This window comes from Erpetoichthys calabaricus, chromosome 8, assembly GCF_900747795.2.
Source record: "Erpetoichthys calabaricus chromosome 8, fErpCal1.3, whole genome shotgun sequence".
Classification (NCBI taxonomy): Eukaryota; Metazoa; Chordata; class Cladistia; order Polypteriformes; family Polypteridae; genus Erpetoichthys; species Erpetoichthys calabaricus.
This window is the reverse complement of record NC_041401.2, coordinates 182,824,505-182,843,204: the sequence shown is the minus strand read 5'-3', so window position 1 is coordinate 182,843,204 and position 18,700 is coordinate 182,824,505. Positions and strand designations below refer to the sequence as shown.

General features: G+C 42.5%; 1 protein-coding gene across 1 annotated transcript in view; it reads right to left on the bottom strand.

The window, feature by feature from the left end:
• Positions 1–18,700, bottom strand: part of igsf21a (immunoglobin superfamily, member 21a) — an 897,495-nt gene that overhangs the window by 50,901 nt on the left and 827,894 nt on the right. The window contains exon 5 of the mRNA XM_051930758.1: positions 12,066–12,181. Coding sequence (XP_051786718.1) covers positions 12,066–12,181 — 116 coding nt within the window. The remainder of the gene's footprint in view (positions 1–12,065; positions 12,182–18,700) is intronic.

Sequence of the window (18,700 nt, the reverse complement as noted above, 5' to 3'; positions counted from 1 at the left end):
GAACCCAGGTCCCCAGGTCTCCCAACTGCGAGGCAGCAGCACTACCCACTGCGCCACCGTGCCGCCCATATGTAGAACCTGCTGCATAATAATAATTATTTGATTTATAGGCGCTTTTCAAGTCACACAAGGACATCTTACAGAACACATAACAACCGTCCCAATATAAAATGAATAAAAGATTACAGTACAAAACCAGAATAAACACAATAATAAAATTAAATTTAAATTTATCAGCTAAAATTTATATCAAACAAAATAAGCTAGCTAAAAGATGTGTTTAAAGGTGAGATTTAAAAGTAGGAAGAGATTCAATATTATGAATGGGTGATAGTTCCATAGGCGAGGGGCCGCTCGACTGAAAGCACTAAACCCCATGTTAGTCAAGCGAGCAGGACGGATAATAAGATTAATAGAGCAAGAAGATCTAAGGATACGGGAAGGAATGGAGATGTGAAGAAGATCAGAAGGATAAGGAGGTGCAAGAGGTCTTGTAAGTAATAAGCAGAATCTTAAAATCGATGTGATGTTTAACAGGGAGCCAGTGAAGCTGCTGAGGGACAGGAGTAACGCGTTGAAATGGAAGATGTACTGGTAATAATATGAGCTGCGGCATTCTGAACCACCTGAAGTTTGTAAAGGAGTTTGTGAGGATGACCAGAAAGGATAGAATTGCAATAATCAATACGAGACGTCACCAGAGCATGAACAAGAATAGCAGTGACTGGTAGCTGAAAGAGAAGGGCGTAAACGGCTGATATAACGTAGATGGAACTATGCAGACCGAGTAACATTATTAATATGTGCCTCAAATTGACAAAAATGACACCTAAGCTCTTAACCTGGGAGGAAGTGGAGATTAGAGAATGATCAACAGTCAACAAAATATTATCTGTCACACACGTGCATTTGGGAGTCAATCAAAGGGGCCAAAAAATGCTAATTCCATGCCAGGCTGGGGGGCGGCGGGTTGCACTGAATCTCTCTCTTTTCTCTTGACAGACCAGACATGGGAAACTCTGCCTGTCCCGGCCCTGAGGATGTCACTTCCTGTCCCGCCCCCGAGGGCGTCACTTCCTGTCCCGCCCAATGTTCCCTCTAAGCTGAGCGCGTGAGCAATCGCTCACACGAATTCAGAGCGTCGCTCATACTTCCCGCACAATCGCTCATTCCGACGGCGTCGCTCATACTTATCGCACGATCGCTCACTCCAACCGTCGGAGTTGGTGCTAATAAATTTTTGGCTTAAACAAAATGTCGCTCATAAACAATGTTTTTTGCTCACTATATGCTACTCCCTGCGGTGGGTTGGCACCCTGCCCAGGATTGTTTCCTGCCTTGTGCCCTGTGTTGGCTGGGATTGGCTCCAGCAGACCCCCGTAACCCTGTGTTCGGATTCAGCGGGTTGGAAAATGGATGGATGGATGGATGGATATATGCTACTCCTTAGAGGGAACATTGGTCCCGCCCCCAAGGGCATCACTTCCTGTCTACCCCTCCGATGACATCACTTCCCTTGAGTCATCTGATAAACTCGCCATTATCCCTACCAAGACTGTACTACTTTGGACTTGAACCACTCTAACTTCAGCCCTTTTGCAGCTGGGGATAGTATACGGGCGGCTGCCCCAAACCTTCGTTGTGTGTCCAGTCTTTTATTTCACATATCACATAGTGTTTAACCCTTTGAGGGCTGAATATTTTTCCAAAAAAAACTGCTAACAAAGCAATGGTTTCACACGTAAATCAACATAAAATGTCTGTTGCTGTGTGCTGTGGCTTCTGTCAGCGCCTGTTTGTCGTCTCTGGCAGCTGCTTGGCCAGAGGGAATGCCGTGGTGGGCCGAGTGCCTGGCTATCTTTGTGTGATGGCGGTAGTGGCAGTGCAATGCAGTCTAATTCGTACCTCTTGTCATCGTAAGTGCCAGTTTCCTCCTAGGCAAATGCTACCCTTAACGGGCACATCAGCTATGTGAACATGTTCAGCACTACGTTCAGCTAATGCTGGTACCTCAATTTTATTTTCGAGTCCAACATATCAGAGTACAATTCAACGGTAACACACAAAATGTCACCCGCGGAGCATTTTGCTTTGCACGTTCGCTTTGGTCTCTCGCCAGATGTCGATGCCATTTTAGAGGTTGTTTGCTCTTCACTACTCATTCACGCAAAGGCAATCAAAGTCAAATCAATGAAGCAAACTTTCCTTCTAGCAACGAGAGTCAAACTTTAAACGTATCAGCGAGTTTTGTCGCCATTTACTGCTGAGTACCATCCTCTACCCCTGAATTTCAACAAACGTCGACATCCGCCCTGAAAGAGTTAATATTCATAATTCATTTAGCCCATTTTGCAGAGATCTGTTTTGACTCTGTCTTCTTCTGCCGATCAGAAGAGCCCAATTAAATCCACTGAGATGCACATGCGGTAGAACAATAAACTGTGAAAACCTTCAAGGGGTGAAAAGCTTTCTGTATTTTATCGATGCCCTCAGCTTCTTCCTTATCTTTTTGCCACAACACACATTTCAGCTCCTATTTTATTTTGTTGCTAATTCCGAGCCCCCGTTTTTTTTGACTGCCACATCACAAAGTCATTTTTGTCTCATTGCCTTCAAGCCTGAGGTTTCTCTTTAAGGGTGATGGCATGATGGACGTACTGACTTTGAACTCAATTCTGTTCATGTAAGCTCTGCAACACACATGGCCTTCAAAGCATCACTCACGACAATCTGCTTCCAGCAGGGGCTTAGTGCAAGCTCTGCATGGTCCACTGCCTTGCTTTTCTAGGTTTTCCGAGACATCCGAATGATTCTGTAATGATTTGCCATTACCTCTGCCACTGGGCCGTGGATTGCCTGTCATTTCCTATCTCTAAAGCTTGTGACGTCTCCTGGCTCTTCCGCAGAGTATTCTGTCCGTTTTTCACGAGTGTTTCCGTCTGAACATTACACAACCGGCATCTTTGCCTTCCACTTAGTTGGAGTTAAACCTCCAATTAGCGCATTAGCGTCTTGCAGTGTGGCTCATCTCCCTCCTTCTCAGGCGTGATGGCCTGCATTAACATTACAACCACTTGCCTCGCGCTAATTAATCCAGCTCATTTCCTAGGTGTTACCCACTGAAAGCTGAATTAATCATCCTTTCTTTGCTTTTGGATTCTTCTGCTACATCTCATTGAAATCCAGCGGGTACTTAGCAACAATAAGGACAATTTACGACTGTTTGATAATAAATCCTAATCCAATATCAGAATGAATGAAAAACCTGGAGTCAGAGAGACCACGGGAGGCATGTAGCCATGTCACCTTCACGCCTGCCCATATTTAAAAACCAGGCCGTCGTATTATTTTTATTGTGATAAAATTCAACAGGAAAAAAAAAAACGGGGAGCGGCACGGAAAGGACAGGCTAGGAAAGTGACAGATAATGGGTGCCTGTCCTTACTGTCTCTAAACACGCTTATCCTAATGACGAAGGTAAAGCTTAACGTATTATTTTTTTAATTTCTCTATACTGTATGTATACACCGATCAGCATTCAACCCACCGACAGGTGAAGTGAATGTCATCGATTATCTCGTGTGGGAAATAGCCCGGACACTGATAGATGGACATTGTCTTAAAGTCCAACACACGTTTATTGTACAAATATTCAAGTGCACAACCCAGTGCCGCAGCACCAATCACCCTACAAGTCCAGGCCAACACACAATGCCTTTCCTCTCTTCAGGACGCCTCTTTCCTTTCCCAGACCTCGTCCTCTTCCTCTGAATGAAGGGAGGCGGCCCATTTTATTGTCCCCCGGATGTGCTCCAGGTGTGCTCCAGCAATCTTCCACCAACATGTCCCAGTGTGGCGGAAGTGCTGGCTGCATCCCCGGAAGCACTGCGGGTGTCCCTGCTCCTCTTCCCCCCAGCACTTCCTGGTGTGGCGGAAGTGCTGAGGTCCAGGGCTCTCCAGGCATTGGGGCGCCCCCTAGTGGTGACCATGGGCCCCTACAGGGTTGAGTTTCAAAGTTCTGTACCCGTGGTCCCCACAGCAACCAGGGCGGTCGCCCCCTCGTGGTCTGGAGGAGGCGTGAGCCCTCCTCCGGTCCTCTTGGGCATCCCGGCTGGGTACCACCCCCAGCCGCGTGTCACACACGTTACAGTGGCACCTACCAAGGGTCGGCATCTACTAGGCAGCAAAATCAAGGATTTTAAACACCTGGAAGAGATTCCCACACAGTCACCCCTGCTTGAGACTAAACAGGTTTAATTCTCTTCACAGTTGGACATGTCCTTAAGTCCCATGATGCACTTCGTTGCTCTCCTCTGCACATCTTCAAGTGCTGTTATGCTTTTCTTGTAGCGTGGTGACCAGAACTGCACACGGTACTCCAGATGTGCATTATATAGTCTGAGCATAACGTCCTCCTGTTTATATTCATGTTTTAAAGATATACCGTATATACTAGAGTATTAGGCAGGTCTTGAAACCCAAAAAATCGATCATAAAATCAGACCCTGAATTATACGACACTTAATTTTTTTTTTTTTTTTAACATCTTCTCAGACTCATCGAACTATGTTGCAGCAGCACAGTTACCAATTTCTTTCTCCACTTTGATGACTTTTAATTTAAAACCAGCTTCATATTTTCTTCTTATCGAATGCTCCATCGTAGATAAGGGATGCTGTTACGATAAAGGTGTATGAGGGTGTGAGATACAAAAAACACAAATCACTGCAAACGTCACTTCAGAATAGTTCGCCGATTACCGTGTGGTCACGTAGGCACAACAGAGCGAGAGAGAGGATAGGAGGACACGCTGATACAGCGCAGTGCTGCACCCACATAAATAAAAGGATCCCACAGAAGACCTAATGTGGTACAAATTTCTGAGAAACTTCATGCTGGCCACGAGAGAAAGGTGAAGGCTGCTTGCTACATTTGAGGCTGCATAGCCAAAGACTGTTGGTATTTCTGACCTCCGCCCACTGTCAAAGTGCCTACAATTGGGCATATGAGCATCAGAAGTGGACCACAGAGCAGTGGAAGGAGATGGCCTAGTCTGATGAATCACATTTTCTTTAAGAGCATGTGGAATGGCCGGGCGCGTGCATGTTGTTAACCTGGTGAAGAGATGGCAACAGGATGCACTATGGGAAGAAGGCAAGCCGGTAGAGAAAGTGCTCTGAGAAAGTTTTGCTGGGACACCTTGGATCCATCCTGGCATTCATGTGGATGTCTACACATTGGTGTAGAGTACATACACCCCTTCATGGCAATGCTATTCCCTGATGGCAGTGACCTCTTTCAGCAGGATGACGCGTTGAGAAATGGTTTGAGGAACAAGACAAAGAGTTCAAGGTGTTGACTTGACCTCCATATTCCCCAGATCTCAATCTGAATGATATGTTGTGACTGTGACCTTAAAATGAGTTCATGAAGAACACGGGGACACAGTTGGAAACTTGTTAAGGGTAAATTTCACACAAACATCAGGAAGATTTTCTTCACATTGAGAACCGCAGACATGTGGAATAAGTGACCAAGTAGTATGGTAGACTGAAGGACTTTAGAGACCTTCAAAACTCAACTTGATGTTATTTTAGAAGAATTAAGTGCATAGGCCTGGCGAGCTGGGTTGGGCTGAATGACCTGTTCTCATCCAGATTGTTCTAATGTGCCACCGAAGTATTATGTTAAGATGTTACCACATCCTCGATGGACACGAAACCCATTTTCTCCATTTTGTTGCTTTTAAACTCCTTGAACACTTTGATCCATGATGCAGCAGCGCTAATCCCTGTGCCACCAGCCTCTGAATTAATTATGACTCGGTTAGGATTTCGAAAATGCTCCCGATTTTTCAAAGCATCATCAAGTGTCTACTGTGTTGTCAGACAATAAAGCTTCATTCACCTAATGGCAATCCAGGAAACACAAAGCACTTACTTATGTGTGGCAACTGCTAAAAAGCCTCTAATTAAACTCGAGTTTTATTTAGAAGCTGTTAAACTCCTGCCATGCAGCCTACCGTAGCTTGCCATATAATGATTAATATTTAAACTTGGTTCAATTTACTGTGAATCCTATTATTTTAATTTCTATATACCATTTCTGACTTGCGATTCAAAACACGGTCTGCCTGTCATTATTCATCACTTTCTGAAAAGCAAAATAGTTAGTTATTAGACTTTTGTTTATGAAGAATTAAGCACAAACATCACAGCGGCAATGCCATAATAAAAGCTGCCAAAATAAGAATACGCTATATTAGAATTGTGACAACCCCACCCCTGCTTTTCACGACAACAATGGCGGTCATGTCAAATATCTGCAGGCGAGCCTGACAGGCACATCACATTTTGGGAAGCAGATAAACATATTGAGTTGGACGTTCACGATGCGGGGTTAGGACTCATGGGGGCGGAGAGGGGCTGCTGCAAAACATGATGACATAGAGTAGATTTTGTTCCTTCTATCACATTTGACAATGTTGTATTATATTATGGAATGTTACGTTATGTTATCCATGCATCCATTTTCTTAACTTGCTTATTACACTTCTGGGTTGGAGGCACCAAACATACGAACATCAGAAATGTCAGAAACGAGAGGAGACAATTCAGTCCATCAGGCCCGTTTCTTTAGCTAACAGATCAGAGGTCCCAAATATCTCATCCAGATACTTCTTGTAGAAGCTCAAGGTTTCTTCTTCAACTCCATGTCTCGGTAATTTTTTCCAGATTCCCACAACTCTTTGCATAGAGAAGTTCTTCCTGACTAAATGTCCTTCCCTTAATTTTCCACTGATGTCCTTGAGTATGGCGGCACGGTGGTGCAGTGGGTAGTGATGCTGCCTCGCAGTTAGGAGATCCGGGTTCACTTCCCGGGTCCGCCCTGTGTGGAGTTTGCATGTTCTCCCCGTATCTGCGTGGGTTTCTTCCAGGTACTCCGGTTTCCTCCCACAGTCCAAAGACATGCAGGTTAGGTGCATTGGCGATTCTAAATTGTCCCTGGTGTGTGTGTGCCCTGCGGTGGGCTGGCGCCCTGCCCGGGGTTTGTTTCCTGCCTTGTGCCCTGTGTTGGCTGGGATTGGCTCCAGCAGACCCCCGTGATCCTGTAGTTAGGATATAGCGGGTTGGATGATGGATGGATGGATGTCCTTGAGTATGCAATTCACCCTTAAGTTGAAGGAATTCTGATGGATCTACTTTAATCAAGGATTTTAAATACCTGGATGAGGTCCCCATACAGTCTCTCCTGCTTGAGACTAAACAGGTTTAATTCTCCGAGTCTGTCACAGTTGGACATGTCCTTAAGTCCCAGGATGCATTTGGTTGCTCTCCTCTGCACAGCTTTAGGTTCTGCTTTATCCTTTCTTGTAGTTTGGTGACCAGAACTGCACACGGTACTCCAGATGTGGTCTCACGAGTGCATTATATAGTCTGAGCATAATGTCGTTCCATTTATATTCATGTTTTTATGATATACCGTATATACTTGTGTAAGTCGGGTCTTGAAACCCGAAAAATCATTTTTAAATAAAACCACTTTTGCACCATTCCCCTTGCTTCGTTGGTGTTCTCATTGTCCAGCTCATCCGGTGACATTACTGATGGTGTTGGGTTCAAGGGCTCCCAAAAGTGAAGTGGGAGCATGAAACAGAACCTGCATCGTCACAAGGTTAAAAAAATAAAAAAAATAAATAAAAAGATACTCCAGGTGGTTCACTTTCTTAGTTACAAATTATTTATTGTCACAAACGTGCGCATGGGAGGCAGCTAAAGGGCTTGAATGAGAGTTTCATGTTTCTTCCATCTAAAAAATGTTGGGAAATTAAGACACTTTCTAAATAAACAGGATTCTGAGAAATTAATTCATGCATTTATTTCTAGCAGGATTGACTACTGCAATGCGGTGTTCACTGGATGTTCAAACTGTTCTTTATACAGCCTCCAGTTAATCCAAAATGCTGCTGCAGGAATTATTACAAGAACAAGAAAATACGAACACATAACTCCAGTTCTCAAATTCTTACACTGGCTCCTGGTTATGTTTAGGGCAGATTTCAAAATCCTCCTTTTAACATATAAAGCATTAAATGGCCGTGGTCTGGCTTACTTGTCTGAACTTATCATGACTTACAAACCAGAGCGCACATTAAGATCTCAAGATGCCGGTCTCCTTATGATTCCAAGGATTAATAAAATAACAGTGGGAGGTCAAGCTTTTAGTTACAGGACCCCTAAACTGTGGAATGGTCTGCCTGCTACTATAAGAGACGCCCCTTCGGTCTCAACTTTTAAATCCCGGCTGAACACTCACTACTTCAGTTTAGCACACCCTGACTAGAGCTGCTGATTAAGTGTACAGACTGCATCTCTGCTGTTAGTCATTAGCACTAAAACATAAGTAACATGATAGTTATCATTTGTTACTAACCCTCACCTATTATGTTTCTCTTCTCTGTATACAAATGTGGCCTGAGCCTATGGGTGAAGACCCTTCCAGTTCCGACCCCTTTTGAGGTCACTTCCTAAAGTGGCCTTTAAAAGCCACCACCTTTCCTCTATCCCCTCAGTTCTGTTCAGGACTCTGATCTGTACACTTTAGTACATCAATTTATTAAGTTTTGCAGCCAGGAAACAATATACGAATTTGTGACAACATCCTTAATTGAAAATAAAAGGGATGATTTCTTGCTTGGGAGAGAGAGTGGGCTCTTTTTCAAATGGATAGATAGATAGATAGATAGATAGATAGATAGATAGATAGATAGATAGATAGATAGATAGATAGATAGATAGATAGGTAGGTGCTGGACATAAAGTATCTATCTAACAGACAAAACTTGATGAAAGTGTCCATTTTCATCATTTAGAGAAAGGTTCTTTGCAAGTGTCCAGTTTTGCAACTCAGCTAACCTCCTTACTGTAGAAACACTCCAGAAAAGCAGCGGCCAAACTAAAAGCTCCATGAATGTGTCTGTAACAGCAACACTTTATCAACAAAGTCTAATAACCATTCATCCTCCTCCATTCTCATCCAAAATAACTACAGACGTCTGCCTTTTTTCTGTTAGCAGGGAGGACAGTTTCTCAAAACACAGACATGCTACTAAGTCATTATCATACAAGCTCAAGGTTGATTCCCATGGAAATGAAAAGCTAACCAAAGCTGCACACAAACTGGCTATCCAGAACATTCTAAGGTCTGGCATGCCTTGTACCCATCACATACCTTCCAGTGGTCTGATCATTGGGCATCTGGTAGATCATAACCCTGGGTGAGTGTGAGAGACACGGACAAAAATGAAGATAGTAAAAATGTGACATTAAAATGTTTCATAATTGCGGTTCAGTGGCAACTGGGCGACAGTCAACTCGGCGAAAAGACAACTTAGCGAAAGACAAGTTGGCGAAAGACAATTCGGTGAAGAAACAACTTGGAGAAATACAACTTGGCGACATCATTTACCAGTTAGGTAATAGTTAGGTTCAAAGAGATTTTTTAATTATATTTAAATGACAACGTGATTTAAAATGTTGAAAATAAATTTATATAATTGACGAACAAACTTTATTCTGCAGATGGAACAAACTCTATCTTACATTATCTTCTGCAACCAAAATTGTTAATCCTTTATAAAAATTGTATTGAATTATAATTGTATGAAAACGTTATTTAGAATACAAAAGGTGACCTGCGAGTACGGCGTAAGGAATATCTTTACTCTCAACATATTGGGACTCTCATAAAGCAGGTGATTCTATGGATTTTCTGGTGCCCTACGTCAGTGGTTCTGAAACTGTGGGGCGGGCCCCCCTAGGGGAGCGTGAAGTAACAAAAAGGGGGGGGCACGAAGATGTGAAAAAAAGAAAACAAGAATCGAAAATATGAAAAATACATCTATTGAAACCAAAACAAATTAACTTAAACTACATTCTGATACTAGAAAAATAAACATAGAGTTAGATAAATGTCGATAAAAGTTAAGTAGGTATAATAAAATATGCATCTATGATATATCATTAATTAAAAAAGAACAAATTGGTATTAGTGGGCTCCTTTCAAAAAAATGTTAGGGGGGGCGCAATTAAAATTGTTAAAATTGATTAAACTGATGATTTGATGATTAAAATTGGTTGAGAAACACTGCCATAGAAGATCTGTGGAGAGACCTGCAGATGGCTTCCCATCTAATCAAATGGAGCTTGAGAGGATCTGCCATGAAGAATGGGATAAACTGCGCCAGTCGTGGTGTGTAAAGCTTGTGGAGAGTTACCCGAGAAGACTCAAAGCTGTAACTGCAGTTAAGTAGGTATAATAAAATATGCAACTATGATATATCATTAATTAAAAAAGAACAAATTGGTATTAATGGGCTCCTTTCAAAAAAATGTTAGGGGGGCGCGATTAAAACTGTTATGAAAACTCGGGTCGCAAATACTTAAAGGTTGAGAAACATTGCCCTATGTTGTCATTTAAATATTAACAAATCTCTTTGAACCTAACTATTACCTAACGGGTAAAGGATGTCGCTGAGTTGTCTTTTCGCCGAATTGTCTTTTCACGGATTTGGCTTTACACCGAGTTGTCTTTTCGCCGAGTTGTCATTTCGCCGAATTGTCTTTTCACTGAGTTGTCTTTTCGCCGAATTCTCTTTCGCTGAGTTGTCTTTTCGCCAAGTTGTCTGTCACAGAGTTGTATTTTTGCCGAATTGTCTTTCGCTGAGTTGTCTTTTTGCTGAATTGTCTTTTCACTGAGATGTCTTTTCACCGAGTTGTCTGTCACCGAGTTGTATTTTCGCTGAGTTGTCTTTCGCTGACTGCGGTGGCTTGGCACCCTGCCCAGGTTTGGTTCCTGCCTTGTGCCCTGTGTTGGCTAGGATTGGCTCCAGCAGATCCCCGTGACCCTGTATTCGGATTCAGCGGGTTGGAAAATGGATGGATGTCTTTCGCTGAGTTGTCTTTTCTCCAAGTTGTCTTTCGCTGAGTTGTTTTTTCGCCAAGTTGTCTGTCGTCCAGTTGCCCCTGAACGCATAATTGCAGTTTGATGAATAAATACTTCCAGGAGTCTATTAAATCTCAATTCTTGATGAATTAATTAAAAATTAACAAACAAAACAAACCTAAAATTAAAGAAAAGCAACCATAACTTCCAATTCATTTCTCCCTCCCTGAGTACGAAAATACCATGTTTAGAATGATGTCTGTGTGTGCGTGTGTGTGTAAACATGATAACTTGAGTACGCTTTCACTTTTGATCAAATTTTGCATACAAGTATTAGGTACAAAACGTAGATTTCTATCAACTTCTGAGCTATTTCCGCTAACCAGATGTGGTACATTACCTTTTATTCATGCAGCTACAAAGTCCGATTTATTCAACTTTACTTTTATAATAGTTGTTCAATATATTCTTAACTTGATTTGATTTATTGTTGATGGTTCTTTAATGTACATAATATAAAAATATAATCATTATCTTGTAGTTTACTCCCCAAATATCCATCCCCATATCTTAGTATACGTGAAAGTCGAGGGGAGACCTCTGCCGATTTCTCCCTGCTTACTGAAATTGCCTTATAACTGTTTTTTTTTTCATATGCTATATTTATTCACTTGTCTCTTAGAGCTGATTATTTCAAAAAGGGGACTATGGGGGGGTGCTTCAGCAAGTGATATTGGCCTATCATTTTATCAGCCGCAGTGATCGGCCCATTTCACCGTGTCGGCTCAGACTCTTTTCTAACAAATGAAGGTCAGCCAATAAATACTTACAGCACATAAACACCACCAGATAATCACGCGACTCCACAAAGTGACCCAAACAAGGGGCTGCTTCACTTGCCAGCTATCTTATTATCTCTGAATCCCACTTTTGCCTTTCAAATTTCCCAGAATGCACTGCACTTATGTTCAGATTGACAGCACTTGAAATCTGTCAGCTAAAGAGGTTAAAGGACCTCTCTTACATGGTGCCACAGCATATAGAGAGCAAGAAGGATCCCAACAAAACGAAAGAAACTTCAGCCTGCCACGGAGTGAGAAATCCATTTTGGTTTGACTTACTGTGGGTGCCGGTTTTCCCCCAGACACAATGCAGATGAGGGTGAAGTTCTGAGGCTGGTAACGGCTGAAGGGTGCCGGAGAATCTGCTGCCACCACTGATATGGAAAGAGGCGGGGCTGAAAAACACAAAACAGACATGGAGTCAGAGTTGAGGGTGGAGAAGGAACCAGAAGCATGAAGCCAGCAGAGAGCCCTGCAGCAGCCATTGACATCAAGTCAAGTCAAGTTGGGGAGCATGCACTGGTACAGTGTGTTGACCCACCCACTACACGACAAAACAACTCAGGATCCCAGTTTGCAACCCCCCAGGCAGACACGCAATCCAGTCCCAACCTCTGGAAATGACCCTCTATCTGTCGCAGCCTGGTGTTACGTGGGTGACCCCTTGGCCTGGTCCAGCCACTCGGGTCCCCAACAATGAGGATCTTACGAGCTAGATCACCCTTGGGGAAACGCGCCACATGGCCGTAGTGCTGTAACTGACGATCCCTCACAATGCAGGTAATGTGCCTCATTTGGGACTCCATGAGCAACACAAAGTCAAACCAAGGATTTTCAGGAAAGACACAGTACCAAAGGAGTCCAGTCTTAGTCTCAGGTCTCTGGATAGCAGCCATGTCTCGCAACCATATAGCAAGGCAGGAAGCACCAGAGCTCTAAAGACTTGGACCTTCGTCCTTTTGCAGAGATATCAGGAGCGCCACACACCCCTTTAAAGTGACCTCATGACCCCCCCATTCTCTCCCAATCCATCTACTGACTTCAAAGGAAGAGTCACCAGAGACATGAATGTCACTGCCAAGGTAAGTAAACCTCTCGACATTGACATCACTGGACTATAAACTGCATCTACGAGGATGACTCACCAAATGCATTTATTAAAGTGGATGTCATAAAAGCATCGGCTGAATAAATAACTGCAAACGTCACAGCAAACTTTGTTGAGCTACATTTCACAGGAGTTGCTCTCTTTTGTGTGGATGCTTTCTCTAAAAAGGAAATCATTCATGCAGACACATAACACAGAAACAAGAGCCATAGCTGGAGAAGCAGTGAGGAGAGGGACTTGCAGGGGACAACCCATCTTGGCTACCTCAGGTCAATGGCGGTGGCCCCTGATGCTTCACGCATGACTGGCCCTTGAAGGTGGATTCAGTTCAGTATACAGCAATTTATTTTTTATCTTATTATTATATTGTTCACTACACATTGGAATAGTTTACATGCAAATTCAAATTACACTGAGCATGACAGTGAGGCTTTACTGCATCAAAGACTTCAAATCCTGGTCTGGGCACAGTTGGAGAGAGGGGGCTTCCATTTACAGTCCGATGCAAAAGTTACAGATTTTGATGACATTTGAAGAAAACGAAAGACTGAAGTAGCGTAAGCCACCCTAATTTGGGAAATTCGTAAGAAACTCAATGATTACATAATAATAAACACAAATGTGAAATGAGTGCTTCAGTTTAAATGTTTTGGGACCAGTAGGGGGCTGTGGTGGTGTGAGTTGGCTCCTTCTTCTATTTCGGGAGCCTCGTAAACCCGACGCTGTCGATAGTCATGACCAGGATGGGCTGGACAGATTAGGACTGCACACGAAGCAAGGGGAAGGTGCACAAGAGTTCAGTGCTGCTATTAAAAACAATCAAAACTAAACAGTGTCCAAAAGGAAAGTGCAGTGCTCAACTGACAAATAAATAGTCCATTAAAACGGGTGAATGAGGAGGTTAAAAATCCAATAAATAATTCCATTAAAACGAGGTTAAAATCAATGGGCTGGAAGCTGTCACTTTTAAAAAACCTGGTGCCTTCCTTTTAGCTGACGGCTCACCTGCTTCTGCCATACGGACCTTGCAGCAAAGGAATCTTCATAAGAAAAGGTGCAGCTGACCTTCTACTGGACCTTCTGTCCCTTGGCTACGTACAGGCCCCCTCACCGGACCCTTCACATATCTATCTATCTATCTATCTATCTATCTATCTATCTATCTATCTATCTATCTATCTATCTATTGTCATAGATAGGGGTGCTCTCGCTCCCTTGAACCCTCAGACACCATGTCAGACACCAGATAAAAGTCCAAAATGACTTTATTATTAATAATAAATGTGCACAAAGCACCCTCCACTCCACTATACTCCAATAAACAATAAACAATACACAATAATCAATAATCCTCCACTCTCCCAGACGCGTTGCCACCCTTCCACCCAGCTCAGCTCAACGACCTGGGATCTCCCACAGTCCTTTTATATTTCCTGACCCGGAAGTGTTTCCGATTCTTCAGTCCTCGTGACCTCCTATCACTTCCGGGTCAGATCAAAAGTCCTCTTCTTAATCCCAGAAGTACGTCATTCCTCCTGTCGCTGTGATTAAGATGTACTTCCGGGTTATAGGGCACGTAAGAGTTTTTGGGCCTCCCTGCAGCATCCTCTAGGGGCCCCTGTGGTATCCAGCAGGTCTGTGGATGAAAACTCCATTGTCCATAATGCCCTGCTGGAACTCGGGGCACCTCTATGTTGCAGGCAGGGCTCCACCTGGCGGCCTGGGGGTATTGGCTGGGATAAAAGGCCGGCCATGTCCCACACTATCTATCTATCTATTATATAGTGCCTTTCATATCTATCTATCTATGATATAGTGCCTTTACTATCTATCTATCTATCTATCTATCTATCTATCTATCTATCTATCTATCTATCTATCTATCTATCTATCTATCTATCTATCTATCTGTCTCTATTATATAGTGCCTTTCATATCTATCTATCTATTATATAGTGCCATTCAAATCTATCTATCTATCTATCTATCTATCTATCTATCTATCTATCTATCTATCTATCTATCTATCTATCTATCTATCTATCTATCTATGATATAGTGCCTTTACTATCTATCTATCTATCTCTATTATATAGTGCCTTTCATATCTATCTATCTATCTATCTATCTATCTATCTATCTATCTATCTATCTATCTATCTATCTATCTATCTAGTGCCTTTCATATCTATCTATCTATGATATAGTGCCTTTACTATCTATCTATCTATCTCTATTATATAGTGCCTTTCATATCTATCTATCTATCTATCTATCTATCTATCTATCTATCTATCTATCTATCTATCTATCTATCTATCTATTATATAGTGCCTTTCATATCTATCTATCTATCTATTATATAGTGCCTTTCACATTATCTATCTATCTATTACAGGGGTGGGCAAAGTCATTCCTGGAGGGCCGCAGTGGCTGCAGGTTTTTGTTCCAACCCAATTGCTTAATAAGAAGCACTTATTGCTTTAGAAACACTTCTGCTTCATTTTAGTTATCTCCCTTGTTAAGATTTTGAACCCTTATTGCTTATTTAAGTCTTAAACAGCTGCATTCTCGGTTTTTAATTGCTCCTTATTAGCAATAAGATGCAAATGACAAAAGAAACCAGCAGTTATCCATTTTGCTTGTTACCCTTTACACCTGTGTGTATTTATTGTGTACTATTTGGTTTAATTAAATACTTGGAAGGAAAGAGAAGAGAAAAAAGTGAAGGATTGAGAATTACCCCTCCGTTTTACACTTCAAAGTATTTGGATGATATCCTTAGAATGGAAAAAAAATCTAGGATATGAGAATGACTTGACATGGCAGAGTTAAAGCACTAACAAGCCATGAAATGTAATTATTGGCAAGGATTGTTTTCTAATTAAGCAACTGGGTTGGAACAAAAACCTGTGGCCACTGCGGCCCTCCAGGAATGACTTTGCCCACCGGTGATCTACTAGATAGATAGATATGAAAGGCACTATATATCTATATCTATTATATAGTGCCTTTCACATTATCTATCTATCTATCTATCTATCTATCTATCTATCTATCTATCTATCTATCTATCTATCTATCTATCTATCTATCTTCTTCCTCACTAGCTGCCACTAGATGGCAGGAGTGCACAAGTGCACAATGTCATAACCAACCCCAGCAGGCGATAAGTTTTGCGAAATTATGCACTTCTTTTACAAAACAATGCAATTTTTATTTTTCTGTGTTTGCTGGGAATAAACTTTTTCCATAGATATAATTTATTAGAAAAACTAAAAAAAACATAAATAAGTAAAAAACAAAAGAATAAATGTGAAACTCTGAACTCCAGTTAGCTACAGGCCCTCTTCATCCAACAACTGCCAACAGCACAGGGAGGTTTTCATCTCTGCTGTCTATGAAAGCATCTTCAACTACATAATACTGTAAAATGGTGTCTTATATACACCAGTAATACATGTAATCACATTCCGTTTCCACTGGTGTTAAGGAGTACAACTGACAGTTACAAACATATGTAATAAAAACAGAACGGTGATAACAAACTCTTTGATGAAATGACTTACAAATTTTAAAAAATGCTCCAGCTTTCAAACCAGTTACCCCAGTCTGTGAGCGCACCTGAATGCTCACATTTTTTTACTGGTTAATTCAGTCATACTCCTAGTGACTGGAGCAGGCGGGATGGATTGCAATGCACTTGTAAATTATACTTGCTCATGGTCATATGGTGTCAGTAGTGGGATTTGAGCCCATCATCTCAGGGTTTGTACTCCAGTTCTTAACACATTGACTGCTGGAGTGTTTCTAACCAGGATGCTGCAGTATACGTCTAAGCATATACTGTATGATAAATAGTGAACTCTATCAAAACTTTTAAAAAATGTAAAGAAATGTATTAGAAAGCAACAGCTTTATTATCAACAGTAACTCTGCCAAAAATGTAAAGAAACTGTTAATCTCATTATTTTCATCAGTAACACAAATTCAAGTCTCCATTTGAACGAGAGTCATAGAAGGACAGCAGCAGTACGCAGATTGCAGGCTCAGAAGAACATGCGCCGTAAGTAGAACGCGTATTTTTGTGGTGTCCACACTTGTTGCTCACGACACATTTGCCAGTTGCCGACTGTTTGTACTCAGTGGGCGGGTGGTAGAACGTCCATGTAGTTCTGTCCTGACAGTTGTGACAAGTCGAACACCTTGTGATGAAGAAACGCCTTCGGGGCTGCATCAGAGCCTACAGGTTCTACATCGTCTAAGTGATTGCTGCCATTATCATCAAAATATTCGTCTAGTTATTTCAAAACATCAGTAGCTTTATCCCTTTTTCGCGATGACATAACTATGGACTGTCTATTTATAAGACTACTAGCCGTGTAAGCCCGTGCTGTAATAAGCCCGGGGTCCTAGAAAAGATTGAAATCGTCAGAAATGTAGACATGTCAGTTAATTGAAAGGAACTACTCTGGGCGTCTCTCTCCTAGGAGGATTCATTTTGCCGATATACTCGCGTCACTTGTGTATTAGCCGCGGGAGGAAAAGTAAAAGGGGATACCGTTTTGCCGATGTTAGCGATTAAGCGACTTTGTCGTTCTTCTGAGGTTTCGTTTTGCTGACGTGCTGGCCTCTCTTGTGTTATTAGCGGCTAAGCGAGTTTTCTGTTTCCTCAGAGGTGAAGCCTTTACACCGACTCCAACACTCACTTCCAGGCCGGACAGACAGACCCACACACACACACACACTTCCACATGTAGAAGTTTATATATAAGCTTTTGCCACCAAAAAAAAAAATTCTGTGGCTTTCCACTAGATGGCAGCAGTATAGTAGATCAGATTAGATTAGATTCAGCTTTATTGTCATTGTACAGGTTGTGGCAGACGACTGGGGACCGTGCCCCACCAGGAAGCCTGGAACAAGGAAGGACCAGGAGAGAGGCAATATATAATACCCTGGACATAAGAGGGCAGCCCCCCTGGATTCCATCATGGCCATGGATACAGAGCTGTGGGGGTCCTTGGCCGCCACCAGGGGGCACCTCGATGGTTCCCGAGCCATAGACTGCAGCACTTCCGCCACATCAGGAAGTGCTGCCGGAAGATCATCAAGGAGGACCTGCAGCACATCAGGGTATGCCATAAAAGGGGCCACCTCACTCCATTTGGGGAGCTGGAGTCGGGTGGAGGAGGACGGAGCTTGCACGGAGTGGAGTAGCAGCGGCAGAAGAAATGAAAGGACTGTGAGCGTTGTGGCTAATTGTGCACTGTGGTATTGTGTTGAGGAATAAAACGTGTGTGGATTGGACGTCTGGCTGTCTCAGTGTCTGTCTGCGTACAGGGCATCTTTCACAAGGCACAACAACTGTATACAGTGAGGTACGAGTTCTCTCATATGTTGACTTAACTCATACCTCGTGTCCAAAGTATTAAACAGATGCTCAAATTTTGAGGTCTGAAACCACACAAAGCTTTAGAAGTGAGCAGCATATGAATACAGCATAGAACATGGAGTGTAATTTGGCCAGGGACGTCCAGACATCTGCACAGGAATCTACACTCCAATTGCCCAAGTCATATTGATGAGCACCACTATGTAGGTGGACTGGTCCTGCAATTGGCATCGAAGGAGGGCGGACTCTTTTCATCCTGGTACTTCTGTGATTGGCCCCTTGACCCTGGCATGAAGAATGTATCAAATATGTGACCTAACCTTTTGCTCTTTTCATGTGATTTCCACCTCCTGATCTTCCTGCAGAAAGAGGAGATACTGAAGACATAATCTCCACTGCAGGCTGATTTGGAA